General features: G+C 41.5%; 1 protein-coding gene across 5 annotated transcripts in view; it reads right to left on the reverse strand.

The window, feature by feature from the left end:
* LOC115130519 (mitogen-activated protein kinase 9-like) overlaps positions 1-12,497 on the reverse strand; it is a 35,675-nt gene extending 23,178 nt beyond the window's left edge. For 2 of the 5 annotated variants that reach the window (XM_029661750.2, XM_029661747.2), the window contains exons 1-5: positions 12,283-12,495; positions 2,764-2,933; positions 2,349-2,478; positions 2,051-2,109; positions 1,654-1,792 (exon numbers count right to left, since the gene is read on the reverse strand). In XM_029661750.2, the coding sequence (XP_029517610.1) occupies positions 1,654-1,792; positions 2,051-2,109; positions 2,349-2,478; positions 2,764-2,879 (444 nt within the window). In that variant the 5' untranslated portion in view covers positions 2,880-2,933; positions 12,283-12,495. Of the gene's footprint in view, positions 1-1,653; positions 1,793-2,050; positions 2,110-2,348; positions 2,479-2,763; positions 2,934-12,156; positions 12,251-12,282 lie in introns of those variants that run through there. The other 3 variants (XM_029661749.2, XM_029661751.2, XM_029661748.2) reach the window with 3 other exon arrangements.
* Between the last annotated feature and the right edge of the window lie 25 nt (positions 12,498-12,522).

A 12,522-nucleotide genomic window follows, 5' to 3' on the forward strand; every position in this document is an offset into this window, starting at 1 on the left:
GATGTTAATGCGAGTGTAGCGGAATGTGACTTATTCCACATGGTTACGTTACAGCCTTATTCTAAAATTGATTCAATTGCCCCCCCCAAACAATACCCCATAATGACAAAGTAAAAACAAGATTGACATTTTTTGCAAATGTATTCAAAATAAAATACTGAAATATCACATTTACTTAAGTATTCAGAACCTTTACTCAGTACTTTGGTGAAGCACCATTGGCAGTGATTACACCCTCACGTCTTCTTGGGTATGACGCTACAAGCTTGGCACACCTGTATTTGGGAAGATTCTCTTCATTCTTCTCTGCAGATCCTCTCAAGCTCTGTCACGTTGGATGGGGAAAATAGCTGCACAGCTATTTTCAGGTCTCTCCAGAAATGTTCGATCGGGTTCAAGTCCAGGCTATGGCTGGGCCACTCAAGGACATTCAGAGACTTGTCCCGAAGGCACTCCTGTGTTGTCTTGGCTGTGTGCTTAGGGCCATTGTCCTGTTGGAAGGTGAACCCTCGCCCCAGTCTGAGTTCCTGAGCAGGTTTTCATCAAGGATCTCTGTACTTTGCTCCGTACACCTTTTCCTCAATCCTGACTAGTCTCCCAGTCCCTGCCGCTGAAAAACATCCCCACAGCACGATGCTGCCCAGACCATGCTTCACCGTAGGGATGGTGCCAGGTTTCCTCCAGACATGACGCTTGGCATTCAGGCCAAAGAGTTCAATCTTGGTTTCATCAGACCAGATAATCTTGTTTCTTAAGGTCTGAGAATCCTTTAGGTGCCTTTTGGCAAACTCCAGGCGGGCTGTCATGTGCCTTTTACTGAGGAGTGGCTTCCGTCTGGCCACTAACATAAAGGCCTGATTGGTGGAGTGCTGCAGAGATGGTTGTCCTTCTGGAAGGTTCTTCCATCTCCACAGAGGAACTCTAGAGCTTTGTCAGAGTGACCATCAGGTTCTTGGTTACCTCCCTAACCAAGAACCTTCTCCCCCGATGCTCAGTTTGGCCGGGTGGCCCGCTCTAGGAAGAGTCTTGGTGGTTCCAAATTTCTTTCATTTAAGAATGGAGGATTCTGTACTTTTGGGGACCTTCAATACTGCAGAAATGTTTCGGTACCCTTCCCCAGATCTGTGCCTCGGAGCTCTACGGACAACTCCTTCGACCTCATGGCTTGTTTTTTTCTCTGACATGGCACTGTCAACTGTAGAACCTTAAATAGACAGGTGTGTGCCTTTTCAAATCATGTCCAATCAATTGAATTTACCACAAGTGGACTCCGATCAAGTTGCAGAAACATCTCAAGGATGATAAATGGAAACAGGATGCACCGGATATCAATTTCGAGTCTCATAGCAAAGGGTCTGAAAATGTAAATAAGGTATTTCGTTTTTTCTATTTGTTATAAATTAGCAAACATTTCAAAAAACCCGTTTTCGCTTTGTCATTATGGGGTATTGTGTTTAGTTTGCTGAGACATTAAAAAATATTTAATCCATTTTAGAAATGAGTTGTAACGTAGCAAAATGTGGAAAAAGTCAAGGGGCCTGAATAATATCTGAAGGCACTGTATGTAGTCAAAGTGTGTATGCTGGTGTGTGTGTGCACGCGTGCTGCATTCATGCAAGTGTGTGAGCGTGTGCAGGTGTGTGTGTTCCTCACCCTGTGGATGATGCCAGCGGAGTGCAGGTGTCTGATGCCACAGAGGATCTGGTAGAGCAGGTAGGACATCCTCTCATGGTCCAGGTCCATGTGGATCACCTGGCACAGACTGGCATCCATTAGCTCCATCACTAGGTAGCTGGCACAGGGACCGGGAGAGGAGAGGGAAGGAGAAGAGCACATAAGAACAAGCAGAGATTGAATAGTAGAAGATTGGCGAGAACGTCTATCAGCAAACCTATGGGTATTACTGTATCAAACTGGATTTGAGTTGAAGACTAGGGCTCCGTTTCAATGTCCACACTCGTATAGTACGCGTAGAATTACGCCATGCATTGGAATGTAGCGCAGAACTACTCAACAATAAAAGAAAGACCACAGGTACAAGAAGACTTACAGGTCCTGAAACTCCTCCAGTGACTTCTGAGGCGTGAACACATTGATCAACCTGATAATCTGAGGACAGACAAAACGCCACTCATCAGCTGAATAGATTATTAAAGGAATATGGATTATTAACAGGTAATCAAACATAATATCAAGGTATTACTGATGGCTACTATATTGTATCTATTAGGTCATTCTTTTTTGCATCATATGGCATGTGTCAGCTTAAAATAGACAATCAGCTCAATAGACAGGGCAGAGGGCTTTCAAACAGTAGCTTGTTAAAAAAAAAAAATCGGGTGCCATACGTTTTTGTGGTTGACACATTTGAGCAGCACCAGTTCCCTGTAGGCCCGCTTGGCATGAGTCTGGTTCTGGAATGGCCGACACAGCTTCTTTACTGCCACGGGAAAACCTAACACTGAGTCTAGAGCAGAGCAGAGGGTGGGAGAGGGTGGGGTAAAGGGAGGATGGAGAGAAAAATATGTGCCATGACTCATGACAGCGCAAGGCTAAGAGACATACTCATGGAACCTTTCATTCTTGTAGAATAGAGAACAGTAAAACAGTAGCTAGCCTAGTTCTAGGACTACCCAACCTATGGCCCAATCCCAAATGGAATGCACTTGTGGAGATATGCGAGGATTTGACTGGTATAAACAAGTAAGTGAAACTTTCACTTATTAGAGGGCATATTGTTTGTCTACATAACGGTTGTCTTACCAGACAATGCCCTGTGCCCCGGAGCCGATGGCCCTGAGCTCCTGGTAGCGCTTCAGAACAGTGAAGGTGGAGTCTCCCACCTGCACACTGTAGAACTGGCCCTCATCCACACTCATACTGCTGCCGTCTCAGTCAGGGGCCTCTGTGCTGCCTCAGGGGCCGGAACCAGTCTAGGAGACACAGAGATCGATATAGTAGGACTTGTCTTAATATAATTCATAATATATGTCTGAAATTTGCAAAGCATCCTTCCAGCCATCCAAGTCCTGTTAATCTAAGCAGTGTGTGAGGGTCTGTGTGTGTGTGTGTTTAAATGCAGAATAAGAGGACAGAAGCAGTGAGAGGCTAGCTGACAGATTGAGAGCGCCTAGGGCCGTAGTCTAAACAACACTGCTGTGCCTGCTCTAACCCAGTTACACAACATTACTCCCTTACAACAACCTCTGGCAAAACACATGCAGCTTGACACATACATTTTTGGGGCGACCTGATCAAATTCACATAGAAATGAGAGTAATTCGCATTGAAAGCATGTGCGCTATTTCTATGCTTCGTTTTTGCGTCTTTTACTTTTGAACACCGGTATCAAGCAGCTGAAAAAACAATCTTTTTGGTTATGGGAAATATATTTCACTATGGTTTGGATGGTACAATGATTCTCTCTATTATACTTGCTTGTTTTGTCAAACTGAAATTTTAGCAACCAGGAAATGGCGGATCAATTTCTGCATAGTGCATCTTTAAAAAATTTTAAACACGTATACACAAATGGACAAAACAGTTAATCTATGCTGATGAAGATCCATGTCTGCCTGTTAAGCGTGGTGTGTGTTTCAGGACCTCAGAGATAATGTGTGGGCATGCTGTAGCTGATGCTTCTGGCAGGAAGAAAGAGGAATGTTATTATTGGCTGTGTATGTGGGGGAGGCGTGTTTGTGTCAGTGTGTGTGTGATTGCAGATGCCCACACTGTTGAAGCAGTGTGTGGGCACCATGACAAATCCCCACAGGTGAATTGGACTCGGCTACATTACAGGCTTTCAGTCAGGCAAATTGCCAAAAGCAAGAAGGCAAGGTACAGGGGAAATCGTGTCCCTTTATAATTTTTTTAAACACAATAAAAACACTCACAGACAATGACACTAAACACAGAGGTACACATGGAAAAGACATGCACTCATGTCATGAATCTACAATCGCATGTGAAACCACAGGAGTTGTGCGTGCGCACATACAAGGTTAGGGAGAAACGGATTTACGTGTAATCCATTACATGTAACAGATTATATATATGTATTTTTAAACTAGTTACATTACCAGCTAAAATATTGTAATCAGATGACAGATACTTTTGAAAAAACAGATTACTTTTGAATAAAATAAAAAATAAAAAATCTTTGACACCGTTGACGTGTCGGTCCCATGTTTCAGGAGTTGAATTTAAGATCACAGAAAATGTCCATATACACAAGAAGCTTATTTCTCTCAAATTGTGTGCCCTAATTTGTTTACGTGAGCATTTCTCCTTTGCCAAGATAATCCATCCACCTGACAGGTATGGCATGTCAAGAAGCTGATTAAACAGCATGATCATTACACAAGTGCACCTTGTGATGGGGGACACCAAAAAGCCACTAAACTGTGCAGTTTTCTCACACAACACAATGCCACAGTCTCAAGTTGAGGGAGCGTTTAAATTGGCATGCTGAATGGAGGAATGTCAACAAGAGCTGTTGCCAGAGAATGTAATGTTAATTTCACTACCAATGTCGGTTTAGAGAATTTGGCCGTACGTCCAATCGGCCTCACAACCATAGACCACGTATAACAATGCCAGCCCAGGACCTCCACATCCGGCTTCTTCACCTGCGGTATCGTCTGAGACCAGCCACCCAGACAGTTGATGGATCTGTACAACCAAAGAATTTCTGCACAAACTGTCAGAAACAGTCTTAGGGAAGCTCAGCTGTGTGCTCAGCATCCTCACAAAGGTCTTGACCGGACTGTAGTTCAGCAGGTAGCCTAGTGGTTAGGGCAATGGACCAGTAACCGAATGTTTGCAAGATCGAATCCCTGAGCAGACTATGTAAAAATCTGCAATTCTGCCCCTGAACAAGGCTCTTCCTAGGCAGTCATTGAAAATAAGAATTTGTTCTTAACGGACTTGCCTAGTTAAATAAAAGGTTAAAAAAAAGAATCATAACTGACTTCAGTGGGAAAAATGCTCACCTTCGATGGCCACTGGCACGCTGGAAAAACGTGCTCTTCATGGATGAATCCTGGTTTGAACTCTACCGGACATATGGCAGACAGCGGCGTGCGGGCGAGCGGTATGCTGATGTCAACGAGGAGAACAGAATGCCCTATGGTGACGGTGGGGTTATGGCATGGGCAAGCATAAGCTAAGGACAATGAACACCATCTATGCAAAGGAGATGTGTCGCAAAACATGAGGCAAATGGTGTTCACACCAGATACTGACTGGTTTTCTGATCCGTCTCTACATCATTTTATTTTTAAAGGTTCCGTATTCCCAGTCATGTGAAATCCATAGATTAGGGCCTAATGAATTCATTTCAATAGACTGATTCCCTTTTATAAACTCAGTAAAATCTTTTTAAAATTGTTGGATGTAATTTCTCAATAACTTTCAAAATCAGCATGGGAAAAAAACGTGCATGTTTAATTTTGTTCCGCCTGAGCGAGTCTGACCACAAGTCAGAGACCACTATGATGACACACTAAATGTGTTTGATGGATCGCAGGAAAGAGCAGGAAAGGGCTTTTGTGGGCTACAGTCCAAGCTATGTCTTCCAATGGTGTGACTGATGTCAGCATCCAAAGATTATCCAACTTGAATTAACGCGTAGTTGGAGGGAAGGGCGACAGCAGTGGCGTTGCCTACAGGAAATGCTGTTATCACTTATTATTGATATCTACCTGGCACATTGACATGCATTGCTGTGCGCTCATTTAGCCATTTGCGCCTTACGGATTGTGGTTGTTGTGGATGACTGTTTACTTATTTTCCACCATAATTTGCAAATAAATTCATTAAAAATCCTACAATGTGATTTTCTGGATTTTTTTTTCTCATTTTGTCTGTCATAGTTGAAGTGTACCTATGATAAATTACAGGCCTCATCTTTTTAAGTGGGAGAACTTGCACAATTGGTGGCTGACTAAATACTTTTTTGCCCCACTGTATATACTAGCCCGGTGCAGGTCTACAATTTTGTTTCTGGTGTCCTTTGACAGCTCTTTGGTCTTGGCCATAGTGGAGTTTGGAGTGTGACTGTTTGAGGTTGTGGACCGGTGTCTTTTATACTGATAACAAGTTCAAACAGGTGCCATTAATACGGGTAACGAGTGGAGGACAGAGGAGCCTCTTAAAGAAGAAGTTACAGTTCTGTGAGAGCCAGAAATCTTGCTTGTTTGTAGGTGACCAAATACTTATTTTCCACCATAATTTCAAAATAAATTCATTAAAAATCCTACAATGTGATTTTCTGGATTTTTTTTCTAATTTTGTCTGTCATAGTTGAAGTGTACCTATGATATTTTTTGCCCCACTGTATATACAGTACCAGTCAAATGTTTGGACACACCTACTCATTCATGGGTTTTTCTTTATTTGTACAATTTTCTACATTGGAGAATAATAGCGAAAACATCAGAACTATGAAATAACATATGGATTAAAGTAGTAACCAAAAAAAAAAAAAAAGTGTTAAACAAATTAAAATATTTTATATATTTGAAACTCTTCAAATTAGCCACCCTTTGCCTTGACAGCTTTGCACACTCTTGGCATTCTCTCAACCAGTTTCACCTGGGACGCTTTTCCAACAGTCTTGAAGGAGTTCCCACATACTGTACGCTGAGCACTTGCTGGCTGCTTTTCCTTCGCTCTGTGGTCCAACTCATCCCAAACCATCTAAATTGGGTTGAGGTCGGGTGATATGATGCAGCACTCCATCACTCTCCTTCTTGGTCAAAAAGCCCTTACACAGCCTAGAGGTGTGTGTTGGGTCATTGTTTTTGGGACGTTGTCCTCAGATAATCGCATGGGATGCTTTCACCGTAAAGCCTTTTTTAAATCTGACAAAGCGGCTGGATTAACAAGAAGTTAATCTTTAAGATGTATAACACTTGTATTTTTATGAACGTTTATTATGACTATTTCTGTATTTTGAATTTGGCGCTCTGCAATTTCACCAGAAGTTGTCGAGGTGGGTCACTAGTGGAACGCCTGCGCCAGAGAGGTTAACAAACCTCTGAATAATTTTGCACGCCAAATTTTTCAGTTTTTGATTTGTTAAAAAAGTTTTAAATATTCAATAAATGTCCTTCCACTTCATGATTGTGTCCCACTTGTTGATTCTTCACAAAAAAATACAGTTTTATATCTTTATGTTTGAAGCCTGAAATGTGGCAAAAGGTCGCAAAGTTCAAGGGGGCCGAACACTTTCGCAAGGCACTGTACCACCCACCACTGCGACCTGTATGCTCTAGTCAGCTGGCCTTCGCTACATGTTCGTCGCCAGACCCACTGGCTCCAGGTCATCTACAAGTCTATGCTAGGTAAAGCTCCGCCTTATCTCAGTTCACTGGTCACGATGGCAACACCCACCCGTAGCACGCGCTCCAGCAGGTGTATCTCACTGATCATCCCTAAAGCCAAAACCTCATTTGGCCGCCTTTCTTTCCAGATCTCTGCTGCCTGCGACTGGAACGAATTGCAAAAATCTCTGAAGTTGGAGTCTTTTATCTCCCTCACCAACTTTAAACATCTGCTATCTGAGCAGCTAACCGATCGCTGCAGCTGTACATAGTCCATCGGTATATAGCCCACCCAATTTACCTACCTCATCCCCACACTGTTTTAATTTTACTTACTTTTCTGCTCTTTTGCACACCAGTATCTCTACCTGCACATGTTCATCTGATCATTTATCACTCCAGTGTTAATTTGCTAAATTGTAATTATTCACTTCTATGGCCTATTTATTGCCTACCTCCTCATGCCTTTTGCCCACAATATATATATAGATTATTTTTTCTCCCTACTATGTTATTGTTTACTCCATGTGTAACTCTGTGTTGTTGTCTGTTCACACTGCTATGCTTTATATTTGCCAGGTCACAGTTGCAAATGAGAACCTGTTCTCAACTAGCCTACCTGGTTAAATAAAGGTTAAATAAAAAATAAAAATAGAAATTCCATGTGTCATTTCATAGTTGATGTCTACGATGTAGAACATTTTAAAAATATAGAAAAAATACCTGGAACGAGTAGGTCTGTGCCCCCCATCCCCGGCTTACTTTTATGGGTTAATGTAAAGATAACCTAATCATATTATCTATAGAAAGCAATGGGTTGGAAGAAGCCTAACATAACCAACCCATAAAAGGAAATGCAACATCAATTTCTGGCCCGCTATTATGTAAACTCTAACATAGTTTTATCCTGCAATAGATGTTGGTAAATTGGCTATATTAATTTGTCTTCTAATGTCTCTTAAAAGGGAAAGTAATTTGAAAGCAACAAAGACTACTAAGAAGGTATCAGTCGCATTAAAATCATACTTCAATTAAGGGGTTGGCACTGATTTACTATAGACTAGACCACGCACTAAACTATTATGTGAACAGAGTTAGTTTTAGACAGAGTATAAACACATATCCTGTGTGAGCATGAGCATCTTCACAGCTAGCCCTGTGTGACACACAGGGACCCCTGGGGCAGGATGTGATGCGGCTCCCTGGAGCCAACTGACTGGAATATCAGATTATAATACAGCAACACACACAAAGGCAGTGCTTATCTGTATGGAGAGAGAGTCTTATAAAAAGGAGTAGAGGTTGGCCGATTATGATTTTTCAACGCCGATGCCGATTATTATTATTTTTACCATACATTTGTAATAATGACAATTACAACAATACTGAATGAACACTTATTCTAACTTAATATAATACATCAATAAAATCAATTTAGCCTCAAATAAATAATGAAACATGTTCAATATGGGTTAAATAATGCAAAAACAAAGTGTTGGAGAAGAAAGTGAAAGTGCAATATGTGCTATGTAAGAAAGCTAATGTTTAAGTTCCTTGCTCAGAACATGAGAACATATAAAAGCTGGTGTTTCCTTTTAACATGAGTCTTCAATATTCCCAGGTAAGTTGTTTTAGGTTGTAGTTATTATAGGAATTATAGGACCATTTCATATACCTTTGACTATTGGATGTTCTTATAGGTACTTTAGTATTGCCAGTGTAACAGTATAGCTTCCGTCCCTCTCCTCGCTCCTCCCTGGGCTCGAACAAGGAACACATCGACAACAGCCAACCTCGAAGCAGCATTACCCATGCAGAGCAAGGGGAACAACAGCTCCAAGTCTCAGAGCGAGTAACGTTTGAAACGCTATTAGCGCGCACCCTGCTAACTATTTAGCCATTTCACATCACATCTTTACACCAGCCTAATCTCTGGAGTTGACAGGCTTGAAGTCATAAACAGCAGAGCTGCTGGCAAAATGCACAAAAGTACTGTTTGAATGAATGCTTATGAGCCTGCTGGTGCCTACCATCGCTCAGTCAGACTGCTCTATCAAATCATAGAATTAATTATAACATATCATCTCGAAAACAAGATGTTTATTCTTTCAGTGAAATACGAAACCGTTACATATTTTATCTAACGGGTGGCATCCATCAGTCTAAATATTCCTGTTACATTGCACAACCTTCAATGTTGTCATAATTACGTACAATTCTGGCAAATTAGCGCAATGAGCCAGGCGGCCCAAACTGTTGCATATACCCTGACTCTGCGTACAATGAACGCAAGAGAAGTGACACAATTTCACCTTGTTAATATTGCCTGCTAACCTGGATTTCTTTTAGGTAAATAAGCAGGTCTAAAAATATGTACTTCCGTGTATTGATTTTAAGAAAGGCATTGGTGTTTATGGTTAGGTACACATTGGACACGCTAGATAAACTAGTAATATCATCAACCATGTGTAGTTATCTAGCGTGTCCTGCATTGCATATAATCGATGCGGTGCGTATCGTTGCTCCAATGTGTACCTAACCATAAACACCAATGCCTTTCTTAAAATCAATACACAGAAGTATACATTTTTAAACCTGCATATTTAGCTAAAAGAAATCCAGGTTAGCAGGCAATATTAACCAGGTGAAATTGTGTCACTTTTCTTGCGTTCATTGCACGCAGAGTCAGTGTATATGCAACAGTTTGGGCCACCTAATTTGCCATAATTTTCCGTAATTATGACATAACATTGAAGGATACGCAATGTAACAGGAATATTTAGACTTATGGATGCCACCCGTTAGATAAAATACGGAACGGTTCCGTATTTCACTGAAAGAATAAATGTCTTGTTTTCGAGATGATAGTTTCTGGATTCGACCATATTAATGACCAAAGGCTCGTATTTCTGTGTGTTATCATGTTATAACTAAGTCTACGATTTGATAGAGCAGTCTGACTGAGCAATGGTAGGCACCAGCAGGCTCGCAAGCATTCATTCAAACAGCACTTGTGTGCGTTTGCTAGCAGCTGTTTATGATTTCAAGCCTATCAACTCCCGAGATTAGGCTGGTGTAACCAATGTGAAATGGCTAGCTAGTTAGTGGGGTCCGCGCTAATAGAGTTTCAAACGTCACTCGCTCTGAGATTTGGAGTGGTTGTTTCCCTTGCTCTGCATGGGTAACGCTGCTTCGAGGGTGGCTGTTGTCGATGTGTTCCTGGTTCGAGCCCAGATAGGAGCGAGGAGAGGGATGGAAGCTACTGTTACACTGGCAATACTAAAGTGCCTATAAGAACATCCAATAGTCAAAGGTTAATGAAATACAAATGGTCTTGAGGAATAGTCCTATAATTCCTATAATAACTACAACCTAAAACTTCTTACCTGGGAATATTGAAGACTCATGTTAAAAAGAACCACCAGCTTTTATATGTGCTCATGTTCTGAGCAAGGAACTTAAACGTTAGCTTTCTTACATGGCACATATTGCACTTTTACTTTCTTCTCCAACACTTTGTTTTTGCATTATTTAAACCAAATTGAACATGTTTCATTATGTATTTGAGGCTAAATTGATTTTATTTAAGTATTATATTAAGTTAAATTCATTCAGTATTGTTGTAATTGTCATTATTACAAATAAATAAAACACTTCTTTTTTTTATCGTCCGATTAATCGGTAACGGCTTTTTGTGGTCCTTCAATAAATCGGTATCGCCGTTGAAAAACCATAATCGGTCAACCTCTAGTCAAGACCCTGGTGAGGACGCCGAGCATGCATATTAGCTTCCCTGAGACGGTTTCTGCTGTACTTCTTCAGTTGTGCAAACACACAGTTTTGTCAGTAAGTCTAAGCCAGAGTATCCTGGGCTGGCGTGGTTACATGTGGCCTGCAGTTCTGAGGCCGGTTGGACTTACTGACAAATTCGCTAAAAACGACATTGGAGGCGGCTAATGGTAGAGAAATGAACATTAAATTATTTGGCAACAGCTCTGGTGGACATTCCTCCAGTCAGTATGCCAATTGCACTCTCCCTAGTGTTATGCAAGACAACTGCACATTTTAAAAGGGACCTTTTATTGTCCCCAGCACAAGGTGCACCTGTGTAACAATCATGCTGTTTAATCAGCTTCTTGACGTGCCAGACCTGTCAGGTGGATGGATTAATTTGGCAAAGGTGAAATGCTCACTAAGAGTGATGTAAACAAGTTAGTGCGTATTTCTTTGAGAGAGAAATAAGCTTTTCATGCATATGGAACATTTCTGGGATCTTTTATTTCAGCTAATGAAACATGGGACCAACACTTCACATGTTACTTTTACATTTTTGTTCAGTCTATGATACTCTCCTGAGAGAAGAAATTAAAGCTATGGCTTCTCTCAATAATAAATGCATTAAAAAACACCACACACACACACGATATTGCATCATTCAGAACCTAAAGCAAGTGGAAAACGACAATCTTTTAAAAAGTACAAATGAATGAACCTCAAATGCAGTCATTGATTTGGCTCAAGAAAGCGTGAATAACGTAATCTCATTCCATGTAGGTTACTAAATTGACTTCAGACAAAAAATAAGCGATAAAATAGGAGATCGTCCGGAAACACTGAAACGCCCTATAGCATAGCCTACTTCCCCCAAGCGTTAACCCCGCTATTTCGTTCCCATTCAATTCCTTGCTGGTAAACTGGCACAACCCGGTTGATTGAAAGATGAAGTCATCGCCCATCTTCTCATCGACCCCCGGTGTATGACACCGCATACCATCGGCAATCCACTATACCCTACCCTAATGTCAATCGTCAGAGGTTTGATAAAACTCACGTTTTCTGGTGTGCCACTTATTATTCGCCAAGGCCCTGGCTCTTCCGTTTCTATCACTCCGAGCAGACAATGCAGTAGCAGGAATGGAAAAAGGACGGACAGCGGGCAGAATCATACGACACCTACCTTCTCCCTTCGCTTCTCCTATGTCACTCCCATGCATGGAAATGACGAGATACCAGCTCCTCTCCCTCGTTGGGAATATCGGGAATTAAGTAAAGTTGTGAAGACCAGTTTTCCTAATTGCCAATAGAAATGTGAAAATGCTTCCCGAGTTTGAAACCAAAATGACAAACTCCTGCACTATCAGAGGCGGAGGAGGGTATGTCGGGGTTCAAGTGCTTGTTGAAACGAAGAAACTCGGAA

This window comes from Oncorhynchus nerka, linkage group LG6, assembly GCF_034236695.1.
Source record: "Oncorhynchus nerka isolate Pitt River linkage group LG6, Oner_Uvic_2.0, whole genome shotgun sequence".
Classification (NCBI taxonomy): domain Eukaryota; kingdom Metazoa; phylum Chordata; class Actinopteri; order Salmoniformes; family Salmonidae; genus Oncorhynchus; species Oncorhynchus nerka.